Source organism: Mustela nivalis, assembly GCF_964662115.1.
Source record: "Mustela nivalis genome assembly, chromosome: 1".
Taxonomy (NCBI): domain Eukaryota; kingdom Metazoa; phylum Chordata; class Mammalia; order Carnivora; family Mustelidae; genus Mustela; species Mustela nivalis.
This window is the reverse complement of record NC_139020.1, coordinates 198,218,668-198,231,472: the sequence shown is the minus strand read 5'-3', so window position 1 is coordinate 198,231,472 and position 12,805 is coordinate 198,218,668. Positions and strand designations below refer to the sequence as shown.

Sequence of the window (12,805 nt, the reverse complement as noted above, 5' to 3'; positions counted from 1 at the left end):
TGAATATTTTAAACTTAAACATCAAAGCTCAGATTTAAATATGGAGTAAAATAGGACTTTGAAAAAATATTTTACATTTACAGAGAGCTACGATGATGAAGTCATTGTCACCAGCTGGCTCAGTCAGTGGAGCGTGTGACTCTTGATCTTTTTTTTTTTTTTTAAAGATTTTATTTATTTATTTGACAGAGAGAGGTCACAAGTAGGCAGAGAGGCAGGCAGAGAGAGAGAGGAGGAAGCAGGCTCCCTGCTGAGCAGAGAGCCCGATGCGGGACTCGATCCCAGGACCCTGAGGTCATGACCTGAGCCGAAGGCAGCAGCTTAACCCACTGAGCCACCCAGGCGCCCCAACTCTTGATCTTGACGTTGTGAGTTCGAGCCCCACGTTGGGTGTAGAGATTATTTAAAAATAAAATCTTTAAAAAAAAAAAAGAAAAAGAAATAAATAGATCTTTATAAGCCAACAAATAGCTTTAATAATTTTGAAGACGAATGAAAAAATAGGAAAACAAATAAATAAAATCAAGGTGAGAGTCCAATATTGGGTGTTTTATCTTCTAAAAAAAGGAAGCAAGTAGATGGCTTAGTCTCCTCTTGGGACACTGTGTTAGGTGGTGCATATTTTTTTTACTGACCAGTTTTAAAAAAAAATGTTATAAAGAAAGAAAAAGGGTGGGCCTGGGTGGCTCAGTGGGTTAAAGCCTCTGCCTTCAGCTCAGGTCATGGTCCCAGGGTCCTGGGATCGAGCCCGCATCGGGCTTTCTGCTTGGAGGGGAGCCTGTTTCCTTCTCTCTCTCTCTCTCTCTCTGCCTGCTTCTCTGCCTACTTGTGATCTCGGTCTATCAAATAAATAAAATCTTAAAAAAAAAAAAAGAAAAAGAAAAAAAAGGAAATCTGCTGTAGGGAGCCATGCAGCCAAAGAGCCGTTTGACCTGGCGAGGTGGCAGAAGAGGGAGCTCTAGACCAAAGCCAAGAGGACGGAAAAGCTGAATCACAGCACTTCCACGATGGAGGAGGACACGGGTGATGCCCAAGCAAAGCACAGAAACGTGCTGTACATATTCAGAAAGTGTAAGAAAACGTAAGCAACTATATACAGTTTGTTTTAGTAAACCGAGCAATACAAAGAGATCTGTTTTCAGCTCAATCACAAAATAGCCGTTCAGGCTTTCCTCCATGATCAGTGACTGTCACCATTAAATACTTCCCTGCATCACCCACCCACCAGCTACCCAAGTCAGCTCTTCACCTCCATTTAACAATCAGCTCGTTCATGCCACCTGAAAGAGCTGATGAAGAAATAGAGTAAAAAGAATAAAAAAGGTAATAGCAGGGGTAGGAAAACATGTTTAGGGGAAGAAATAGCAATTAAAAATTATCTGTAAGGATCATTTGATCTCTGAAACCTCCAGACCTACACTGTTACGTGTCCAGTTATATACTGAAGAAAAGAAAGTGGGCAGCTTCTCGCTGATCACAAGCCCTTTGGGTGAGAGAGACACTGTCTCCTTCATTGTATCTGGCTCTGAGACAGAAACGAATGAGAATCTCCCAGCACCTATGCCATCAGAGCATGGGAACGCAAAGATTTTATTCCTTATATATAAGCAGAAAAATTATAATGTTCCTAATATTTGTGTATAAAACCAGACATTTTTATAAAAGATGATGCAGGAAAATGTAGAATTCTAAAATAGTTTTAAAACAGGGATCCTGGGGGCGCCTGGGTGGCTCAGTGGGTTGAGCCGCTGCCTTCGGCTCAGGTCATGATCTCAGGGTCCTGGGATCAAGTCCTGCATCGGGCTCTCTCCTCAGCAGGGAGCCTGCTTCCTTCTCTCTCTCTCTGCCTGCCTCTCAGTGTACTTGTAATTTCTCTCTGTCAAATAAATAAATAAAATCTTAAAAAAAAAAAAAAAAAACAGGGATCCTGGGGTGCCTGGGTGGCTCAGTGGGTTAAGCTTCTGCCTTCAGCTTGGGTCATGATCTCAGGGTCCTGGGATTGAGTCCCACATTGGGCTCTCTGGTCAGCGGGGAGCCTGCTTCCTCCTCTCTCTCTCTCTGCCTGTGTCTCTCCCTACTTGTGATCTCTCTCTGTCAAATAAATAAATAAAATCTTTTAAAAAATAAATAAATAAAACAGGTATCCCAGGCACGTGGGTGGCTCAGTTGGTTAAGTGTCTGCCTTTGGCTCAGGTTGTGATCCTGGAATCAGGGGATCAAGTCCCACGTGCAGGTCCCTGCTCAGCGGGGAGTCTGCTTCTCCCTCTGTCTCTGACCCTCGCCCCTGCTCATGCTCTCGCTTGTGCATGCTCTCTCTCTCTCTCTCCCTCGAGAAACTAAATAAAATCTTTAATTAAAAAAATATAAAACAGGTATCCTTAGATGATTACTGTCAATGAAATCAAAGTAGGAACAGAAGGGTCCAGCGTATCTGAACCCCTTTCCAAGTATAACCCATCTTGCTAAATATCCCATTCTCTCTGTGTTCTCAGAAAGTGATAGGGCACAGAATTCCCAAATGTGTGTGTGTGTGTGTATGTGTGTGTGCTTATTTATCCCAGTCCCAAAGCATACCTTTAATGAAATATTTAACATGATAAGAGATTCTGAATCAGAAAATTGTTGAAGCTTGGGACATAGAACACTGAGGCACAGAGATAAGAAGCCTAGATTTTGCCAAATGATAGTGTACTTTAAGATATTTGAAGACAGTGGGTATTCAAACATTTAAGCTATTCAAAGAAGTGGGTGAGGTTAGGGAAAAGAGAGAGGAAATGAGTTAATAGTTAGAATGGCACAGGCTACTAAAAATAGAGATAGAATCAGAATGTGAGGGGCGCCTGGGTGGCTCAGTGGGTTAAGCCTCTACCTTCAGCTCAGGTCATGATCTCGGGGTCCTGAGATCGAGCCCCGCATCGGGCTTTCTGCTCAGTGGGGAGCCTGCTTCCTCCTCTCTCTCTCTGCCTGCCTGCCTCTCTGCCTATTTGTGATCTCTGTCTGTCAAATAAATAAATAAATAAATCTTTAAAAAAAAAAAAAAAAGAATCAGAATGTGAGTCCTAGTTTTCTGTCAGAGAGAGATACTGGTTATCTGTGTCTGAAAGAGGACTTAAGAACCTCTGTTTTGACCTCAGTCCTACTTTCTAATTGATTCAGTTCTTTCCAGCTTATCTCCTAACTCAGGCCAAAGACCCTTCGGGCAAAGCATCCTTCACAGGAACTGAAACTACTCCTCAAGCAAAAAGAACTGCCCTGAGCCAACAAGACAGGGATGGTGACTGACCCCAAGACCTGTGGACATGACCTTCACTGGTCACCTGCCCGTACTCACCGACCTTTGTCCCACAGTTCCCTCTTACAAACCTGGAAGTGTTTTCAGCACTTTGGAGATGGTCTTTGAGAAGCTAGTCTGCTGCCTTCCAGGAGTCCGCCTCTGTGAAATAAATTCCTATCCTGTTTCACCACCATGTGCCCCAGTGTGATAGGTTTTCTTCTGTCACTTGCAAACTCTGGAGAAGACGATCCTCGGAACCCTAGAAGTGCCATGGAAATGTCTACCTTACCAGTTAGGATAAACTGAATTCAACCAGGAATCGAGAGTTCTGGGTTCCAGCTGGACACGGAACTTTGTATGTTGCAATATCTGAGATTCCCGTCGAGCTTAGAGAAGATGACACAGTCACAATTTAGATGTGCGACGGGATAAGGGTGATTATAAGAAATGAGGCCGGAAATTCTCAGCTTTCTACCCAAATGCACGTATGGTGAGAAGCAGCTAAACTCTGCATGGTAACTCTGAGCTCGCCTGTTTCCAGAGCTGCCACCTGCAGCAGGAATAACCGTCGCTTTAAGAGAACAGCATGCTAATTCTCCGACCTAGATTTGTCCAAGTATTATTATTGAAAATGATTAGCAGTTAATGAAAATGCCCAACAAAATGGTCAAAATTAACTAGAAGAGAAACTTCCCAGTAATTTCCAGGGTGATGGGAAACAGATATCCTCAGATGCAGTAAATGAGTGTAGAGAATCTAATTTCACTTTCCAGAGAGAATTATGGTTCCTTTGAGGAATAGATTTCCCTGAATGTATAATTCCATATGCTTTTCTTCACAAATTTCAGATACTCAGGCATTTATGATATAAAGAGTGAAATAGAGGGGTGCCTGGGTGGCTCAGTCGGTTAAGCATCTGCCTTCAGCTCAGGTCTTGATCTCAGGGTCCTGGGATCGAGCCTCACATGGGGCTCTCTGCTCGGCGGGGAGCCTGCTTCCCCCTCTCTCTCTGCCTGCCTCTCTGCCTACTTGTGATCTCTGTCAAATAAATAAATAAAATCTTTTTTTTTTTTAAAAAGAGTGAAATACACCAAAAAATGTGTAAAATGGGACTGCCAAGGAGGAAGAAGTAAATAAGCACCCTCCCCCCACCCCGCTAATGTCATCTTAACAAATATTTTGGATTTTGACTAATTCCAAAACTGTTAAGAGGAAAATTAATATAACTACATTGAAGTAGCTCTTGAATTAAACAGGAAGGAAGTTCTGGGGAAATTGATGGTTTCAGCACCCTCCGTGGAACTGTGATTCCGAGGAAGCTAAGAATGAAGGCAGACACTGTCGTGTAGACGGCTCTATTAAATATTTTGGATATGAAAAGAGAGGGCATTTATCCTACATCCTGGGGCCCATTTGTCTTCCCTGATTATCCAGAGAACTTTCTATATCTTGTTCTTGAGAACCGGTTAACATGATGTCAGCATGTCAAGATAATGAAAATCCTGTCAGATTACATGATGACGTAGAACAGAAAAGTTGTGGCAGCTGGGTGGAAAGAGAGAGAATGTGAATGCTTTCTTTTTTATTTATTTATTTATTTATTTTTAAAATTTAAGATTTTATTTATTTACTTGACAGAGATCACAAGTTGGCAGAGACACAAACAGAGAGGTGGGGGGAAGCAGGCTCTCTCCTGAGTAGAGAGGGCGATGCGGGGCTCGATCCCAGGATGCCAGGACCATGACCTGAGCCGAAGGCAGAGGCTTTAACCCACTGATCCACCCAGGTGCCCCTGAATGCTTTCTTATCCAGGTGATTGAAAATTTCTTTAGATTCTCCTTCCTGATAGAGACAAGAGACAACACATGTTAGACTAAGAGCCACATTCCGGAGTTCGTGTTAATCTGTTCCTACAAGGTTAATCCGTCGCCTTGGCTGCTGCTCAGAGAATGGCCCCACAGTTATGTTTATGATAGCTGACTCTCATCCGCCATGATCCATCTTGTTTTCGCAACAGCCATAGCTTGGCCTGTGATGGGACCCGCATGCCCTTTGTCTTTGAGACCACAATTCTACCTGGATACAGTACAGTATTTTGATTAGTTAAGATGCTTTCAGGAGCATTCACTTGGCTCTTCTTACCTCAGTGAATTTTACTTCACAGGACATAGAACCAACACACGTGCCCTCCCACCAGCCAGGCAGAGCTGTCATGACTTTATAGTCCAAGACCAGAGAAAGGACAATGAGGTAAGTTCACAGAACCACTGGATCCAGTATAAAATGGACATGAGTTGGCTATCTTCTGGTCTTCATATGCTTGAGTTTAACATGAGGGCTGTGATCGATTTTTTTTCTTTCTTTCTTTCTTTTTTAAAATCAAAGTATAGTTGACATGTAATTGGTTCGTGTCAGGTGTACAAAGTTCTGATTCAACAATTATATGCCTTACACAAATGCTCACTGCAAGTGTGAGCGCCATCTGTCACCCTGCAAAGTTGATACAATACTGTTGACTGTAGTCCTCTGCTGTACTTTTCATCTCCATGACTTATGTGTTTTATACCTCTTAGTCGACCCTGGTAATTGGGTAAGCCCCTTCTCTATATCGAACAGCCCCCAATAGATCTAGGTATCCTTCTTTTCTCAGAGTAGGGTTACTTGGGCCCATGGCCATAGGTCCCACTGGCAAAGGACTCGTGAATGTATGTTTATTTATGCTTACAGAGGCTCTGTTGGGTCCATTCTTAAGGACACCAGGTCCCCATTCAAGCAATGGGCTCTGTGAAACTGGTTTAGATGTCCAAGTTGTATAAGGGCCCCACAGTTATCTGCTTAGTTGCTGACACGAGTCTTCTGCAATCCCATTCTTTATCACGTCATGCAGAAGGTAAGCTGTGCCATCCCTGGTTGCCCATCCTCTCTCATGCCTAGGAACAACGCCGATTTGCCCTCGACACAAATCCGTGTGAATAGAGGCCCCCAGGTTGCAAAGCCAGACTTATTTCCTGTCATAGCCGTCACATGCATCCCACTTCTAACAGTGAGCTGTTACCATCTGGCTCCGGTGGTATGGAATCCCGTTGTCCCCACTGACACTAGGGAGCCCACTTTCTTAGTCACGTTCCTGTCCTCACCAGGACCCTCAGTAGACAGAAGCTCACTACTGAGTTTCTTAGTGATGCTGCTGCCTGTCCAACTAATGCATCCTGTATTGCTTTTGTGAGAGGAGTGATCTCTGGGCCCTCTCCTGGACCATATTCTAGTGGGTTCTCTGGAGTCACATAATATTTCAATTCTTTTTAAAAAGTTTTATTTATTTAAGTAATCTCTACACCCAATGTGGGGCTCAAACTCAGGACTCCGAGATCAAGAGTCACACACTCGGGGCACCTGGGTGGCTCAGTGGTTAAAGCCTTTGCTTTCGGCTCAGGTCATGATCTCAGGGTCCTGGGGTTGAGTCCCACATTGGGCTCTCTGCTCAGCAGGGAGCCTGCCTCCTCCTCCTCTCTCTCTCTGTGCCTCTCTGCCTACTTGTGATCTGTCTGCCAAATGAATTTAAAAAAAATCTTTAAAAAGAAAAAAAGAGTCACACATTCATCTGACAGAGCCCCCTAGGTACCCCTAATAATTCAATTCTTTTTTTTTTAAGATTTTAAAAATTTATTCATTTGAGAGAGAGAGTGAGAGCATGAGCGGGGTGGGGGGGCAGAGGGAGGAGGGAGAGGGAGAAGTAGGCCCCCTACTGAACAGGGAGCCCGTTGTGGGGCTTGATCCCAGAACCCCAAGATCATAACCTGAGCTGAAGGCAGATGCTTAACAGACTGAGCCAGCCAGGCACCCTAATAATTTAATTCTTGTGTGTTCCTTTGCTGAAGCTTGACCCGCACAGTTTGCCAAGGCAACTCCAGCATCTCCACCTCATTTGTTGTGGCATCAACAGGTCGCATTTTCAAAGAGCTCTCCCAGCAGGATCAAGGGCCAGTGCCATGTGTCTTTGCAAGATGTCAAATCCTGAGTCACTGTGAGTGCCCTCATGTCGACAAACACCCCCATGCCCAGCCTTTTCCAGGCCAGTGAAAACCCTCACAGCGCCCTTCTGCTCCTGTTCCCCCAGTGCCCATCTATACAGATGAGACACAGTGCACCGCTCATTCGGTTCATCAGTTATTTCCTCACCGAGGCCCTGCTGAGACCTGAACCTAGTTACTGGCCTAGAGGTCAGGAAGGGGGCAGCAGTGGGACTAGAGGGGGACAGACAGCATCTTATGCAGAAGCCACTTCGGGGGGCCTTTGTACGGCCACAGGATAATGGGAGCCCTCTCTCCTCTTGCAAAGGTAAGGCGACTGCTTCCATAGACCTATAGGTTTTGTTTTGTTTTGTTTTAAAGATTTTATTCATCCATTTGACAGACAGAGATCACAACTAGGCAGAGAGGCAGGCAGAGAGAGAGGGAGAGGCAGGCTCCCTGCTGAGCAGAGAGCCCGACGAGGGGCGCAATCCCAGGACCCCGGGATCATGACCCAAGCCGAAGGCAGAGGCTCCAACCCACTGAGCCACCCAGGTGCCCCGACCTAGAGGTCTTTTAGGGGGGAATTAGGGGTTCAGTGGTCTCCGGAGGATCCAAACATATGTTCCTGTCCTTGGTATCAGGGTCTTACTCCTTCAGTTTTAGTGTCCTAATTTAGCAGAGAAGACCTGCAAGTTCTGTGCCCTGACATTCTTTTTTTATTTTTATTTATTTATTTATTTTTAAAGATTATTTTATTTTTATTTTTATTTATTTTTAAAGATTTTATTTATTCATTTATTTGAGAGAGAGACAGTGAGAGAGAGCATGAGAGGGGAGAGGGTCAGAGGGAGAGGCAGACTCTCCATGGAGCTGGGAGCCCCAGTGCGGGACTCGATCCCAGACTTCAGGATCATGACCTGAGCTGAAGGCAGTTAGTTGTTCAACCAACTGAGCCACCCAGGTGTCCGCACTGATATCCTTTTAATTCCACTGCCCTTATAATGAAATCCTGGCCTTAATTTTTGCTGTTTGCCTTCCTGCTCAAGAAATGAGGGTCTAGGGGTGCCTGAGTGGCTCAGGGTCTAATCGGGCCCTGATCTCAGAGTCCTGGGATCAAGCCCCGCATTGGGCTCCCTGCTCAGGGGGAAGCCTGCTTCTCCCTCACCCACTCCCCCTGCTTGTGTTCCTTCTCTCACTGTCTCTCTCTGATAAAAAAAAATAAATAAAATATTTAAGAGAAAACAAAAAAGGAGTGCTCACTTCAGCAGCACATATACTAAGAAAAAAAAAAAAAAGGAAATGAGGATCCATTGGTGTCTGGATGACTCAGTTGGTTAAATGTCTCCCTTCAGGTCAGGTCATGCTCTCAGGGTTCTGGGATCAAGCCCCACGTCAGGCTCCCCACTCCATGGGTGGTCTGCTTCTCCCTCTCCTTCTGCCTCTCTCCCCCACCCCTGCTCATGCTCTCATTCTCTCTCAAATAAATAAATACAACCTAAAAAGAAAGAAAGAAAGAAAGAAAGAAAGAAAGAAAGAAAGAAAGAAAGAAAAAGAAAAGAAATGAGGGTCTATTTAAATGCTGCCATGGTGATACTCTGGCTCTCTGAACATGTCCATAGGTTATGATTGGCCACACACCCAACTCCAGGACCGTCCAATCTCTTTCCCCACATATAGTTCAAATGCTAGAACTATTGCATAAGTTAGTGTTTCACTTTCCATCTGTATCCCATCCCAATCCATTGCATGTCTTTGGAATGTTCCCAAATGTGGCACTTAACACTAGCCATACAGTCCTGTCATCTGACCGACAGTTGACAGGTCTCTATGCTGATGGTCTTGGGATTGGTTCCCCCAAAGAAAATCCCGAGACAAGGACTCAAATGGCATACTTTATATTGAAGATGGTCTCCAGGAGGAAAAAAAAAATGAGGAAGTGGAGAAATGAGACAAGGAAGGTAGAAAAACCATCCATTGTGACATCAATGAACCGGTCTCAGAAGTGGTATGAAACAAAGTCAGAATCATTCTTTTTTTTTTTTTTTTAAAGATTTTATTTATTTATTTGACAGAGAGATATCATAAGCAGATGGAGAGGCAGGCAGAGAGAGAGAGAGAGAGAGAGGGAATCAGGCTCCCTGCTGAGCAGAGAGCCTGATACGGGACTCGATCCCAGGACCCTGAGATCATGACCTGAGCCGAAGGCAGCGGCTTAACCCACTGAGCCACCCAGGCACCCAGAATCATTCTTTTTCAGTCTGGGAGGCTTCAACATTTCCCCACCCAACTCCCATGTCCCCATGTTTGAGGGGGACCCTCAGAAACTTTATTTCCCCATCCCTGGTGCTGTCTATACAGCCAAGCAAGTTCATGTGGTACCCCTCAGGTTTTGAAAGCCTCAGGCAGAGAGAAGACGCACATACCTGGGATGTAAATCTGACAGTACACTGAGGAAGTCCTCTTGCTTTACAGTTGCAGGTGAACTTGGGTGGCCCAAAGGGGTGGGGGGTGGGGTGACAAGAGTGTATCTATGATACATATCTCTGCAATCAATAGACAAATCAGAGGTTCTCTCTCCAAAAGGACCATCAATGGAACTACTCTATTCCTCTTATTGGGGACAGAGAAACTTGCCATATTGCTTAGAGCAAGTTCAGAGAATCACATTTTCCCCAAATCATTATTAATTTTAGGAAAAAACATTTTCTCATTGAAAAGTGTCCAACAGGACTCTTCCAAGATTATGAGATCATATACGTTAGCTGTGGGCATTTCCACCCACATGCTGTAAGAGTTGTTGATTTGCTTTCACCAGGAAGGTGAAACTGACCAAACTGAGATAGAAACATCTAATTATGGAGAGAAAAGTATGGCTTCTCCTAAATTATTTTTCTGTATGAAAGAAAGTGCATCAACCATAAAGTACAATTATGAATTTTTTTAAAGGCTGATACTAAGAAAAAAAGACCTTGGAAAATCATAGGTAGCTCCAAAAGACAGTTTAAATACCAGTTGGCTGTGCATGAACAGAATTTTCCACCAGAAAAACAGTGAAATTAAATTTCAACAGTGGAGTAGATGCCGTATGGAGAAATATGGCGAAACTGTCTTCCCCTTCTGTAGCAGAGAGGTATCATCCCTTTGCAACTAGGCGGGCTCACCTGAGTGCCCATGGGCTGCCACAAACAACACGTCCTGTGCGTGATCCTGAGCCAAAGAAAGAGTCTTGAAGCCCAGAGAAACTGGCCCATCCTGATGGGCGGAGCTATGGAATGGGCGGAGCTATGGAGCCTCACTGCAAAGGAGGCCCCTTACAGGAGGCATAGATAATTGCCCCCATTTTGCCAAACTTAAACTTCTTTCTCTCCCCCAAAACAACTACTCATTAGCCTTCACTTTTTTTTTTTTTTTTAAGATTTTATTTATTCACCCGACAGACAGAGATCACAAGTAGGCAGAGAGGCAGGCAGAGAGAGGACGCTAAGCAGTCTCCCTGCTGAGCAGAGAGCCCAATGCAGGGCTGGATCCCAAGACTCAGAGATCATGACCTGAGCGGAAGGCAGAGGCTTTAACCCACTGAGCCACCCAGGCACCCCAGCCTTCACATTTTTTAAAAAAGATTTTATTTATTTATTTGATAGAGATCACAAGTAGGCAGAGAGGCAGGCAGAGAGAGAGTGTGGGAAGCTGGCTCCCCGCTGAGCAGGGAGCCCAATTCGGGGCTGGATCCCAGGACTCTGAGACCACGACTTGAGCTGAAGGCAGAGGCTTAACCCACTGAGCCACTCAGGCACCCCCATCACATTTTTTTTTAAAGATTTTTTTTTTTTTTTTGTCAGAGATTGAGAGAGAGAGAGAGCACAAGAAGGCAGAGTGGCAGGCAGAGGGCGAAGAAGGATCCTGGCGGAGTAGGGAGCTGGATGTGGGACTGGATCCCGGGATCATAGATCCCAGGATCCTGGGATCATAGATCCTGGGATCATGACCTGAGCAAAGGCAGCCGCTTAGCCACCCAGGCGTCCTTAGCCTTCACATTTCTACCAGTCGTCTGTAATTAAGCACTTTCCTAATTTGTCTATCTTCCCCCAGAGCAGCAAAAGTCCATTTTCTTTCTAAGGCCTTTCAGTAACGGGCAGTAGTCACATGAGAAAGCCCTGTGGAGGCGTCCTCTGGAACTCCATGAGCTCATCAAATATTTTTCTGGAAAATGTAGATCTGTTCAGAAAAACACAGGAAATAGGTTGGGACTGCTCAGCCACGCATACTATACATTCTTGCCTATTTTGTCTAGTTCTATCAAGAAAAAATATCTAGTTCTACTGTATTTTTTTTTCAAGGAAGGGTGGGAAAATATGAAGCACAAGCAAACCTCTTCAACTTAGAGTTCTGGATGCCTGTCGCTTCGTTCTTCATTTATGTTGGATGTAACTCGTGTTTGTCTTGCCCTTTGGCTTATTGCTTCTCAGAAGATGAGTGTGTTTGGAATATGCCCAAAATTCATGTACCCTCAAGAGACGTAATTTTTCCCTACCTTTGTCAGCATCGTAGAAATGTAATGAAAAACACCATCTCCCAGGGGCGCCTGGCTAGCTCAGTTGGAAGAGCTCGTGACTCTTGATTTCACGGTTGTGGGTTTGAGCCCCCACGCTGGGTGTAGAGATTACTTAAAAATAAAAATCTTGAAAAAAAAAAATCTCCCAACCCAGGGTACCTCTCCACGAAGGTAGAAGAAAAAGAAATTTCATTATTGAATAAGCATCAAGCCAGAATGTGTTGTGGCTCACAGGCAGTCAGGAAGAGGTTACAAAGACAGGAAGGAATCTCACCCTTTTGGGCAAGCAGATACAACCCCTTACATACACGTTCCCAAGATAGACCATAAATGACTAAGCATTCACCAAGAGGACTTGACAGCACAATTTATTACCTAGTTCATCCTAAATTCACCTGGTAATGGGGTGACAATCTGTGTTAGTTCGTTGGTTTTATATAAAGGAAAAATAACTCTTATCTTCATGACAGGAGATCGTTTTTCAACTGGGAGCAACCCACTGAAGGGAGGCTCCCACCCTCCCCCAGAAACTACGAGATAGGGGTGCTCTCTCCCTGGACGTTAACATTTTAAAGGGAAGTCTTCTCGGGTCTTTGAGAAAGACATTCCTGGGTCGGAAAGCTGGCAGGTGGCTTATTTCTTTGTTTTCCAGTGTGGTTAGCATACTAACTGGAATAGCATTCTATTAGTCTCAGGTGTACAACAGAGTGAGTCAACAATTCTGTACATTGGTCAGTGTTCATCACAGTAAGTGTACTCTGGCAAGTCTTATTTATTTATTTATAATTTTTAAATTAACATATAATGTATTATTTGCCCCAGGGGTACAGGTCTGTGAATTGTCAGGGTTACATACTTCACAGCACTCACCATAGCACATACCCTCCCCAATGTCCATAACCCAACCACCCTCTCCCTAACCCCCTACTCCCGGCAACGCTCAGTTTGTTTTTTGAGATTAAGAGT

At 44.5% G+C, this 12,805-nt stretch overlaps 1 protein-coding gene across 1 annotated transcript in view; it reads left to right on the top strand.

The window, feature by feature from the left end:
- The window catches only part of FBXW12 (F-box and WD repeat domain containing 12), a 62,190-nt gene that overhangs the window by 22,634 nt on the left and 26,751 nt on the right, over nucleotides 1-12,805 (top strand). Inside the window, exon 3 of the mRNA XM_082704515.1 lies at nucleotides 5,439-5,524. Coding sequence (XP_082560641.1) covers nucleotides 5,439-5,524 — 86 coding nt within the window. The remainder of the gene's footprint in view (nucleotides 1-5,438; nucleotides 5,525-12,805) is intronic.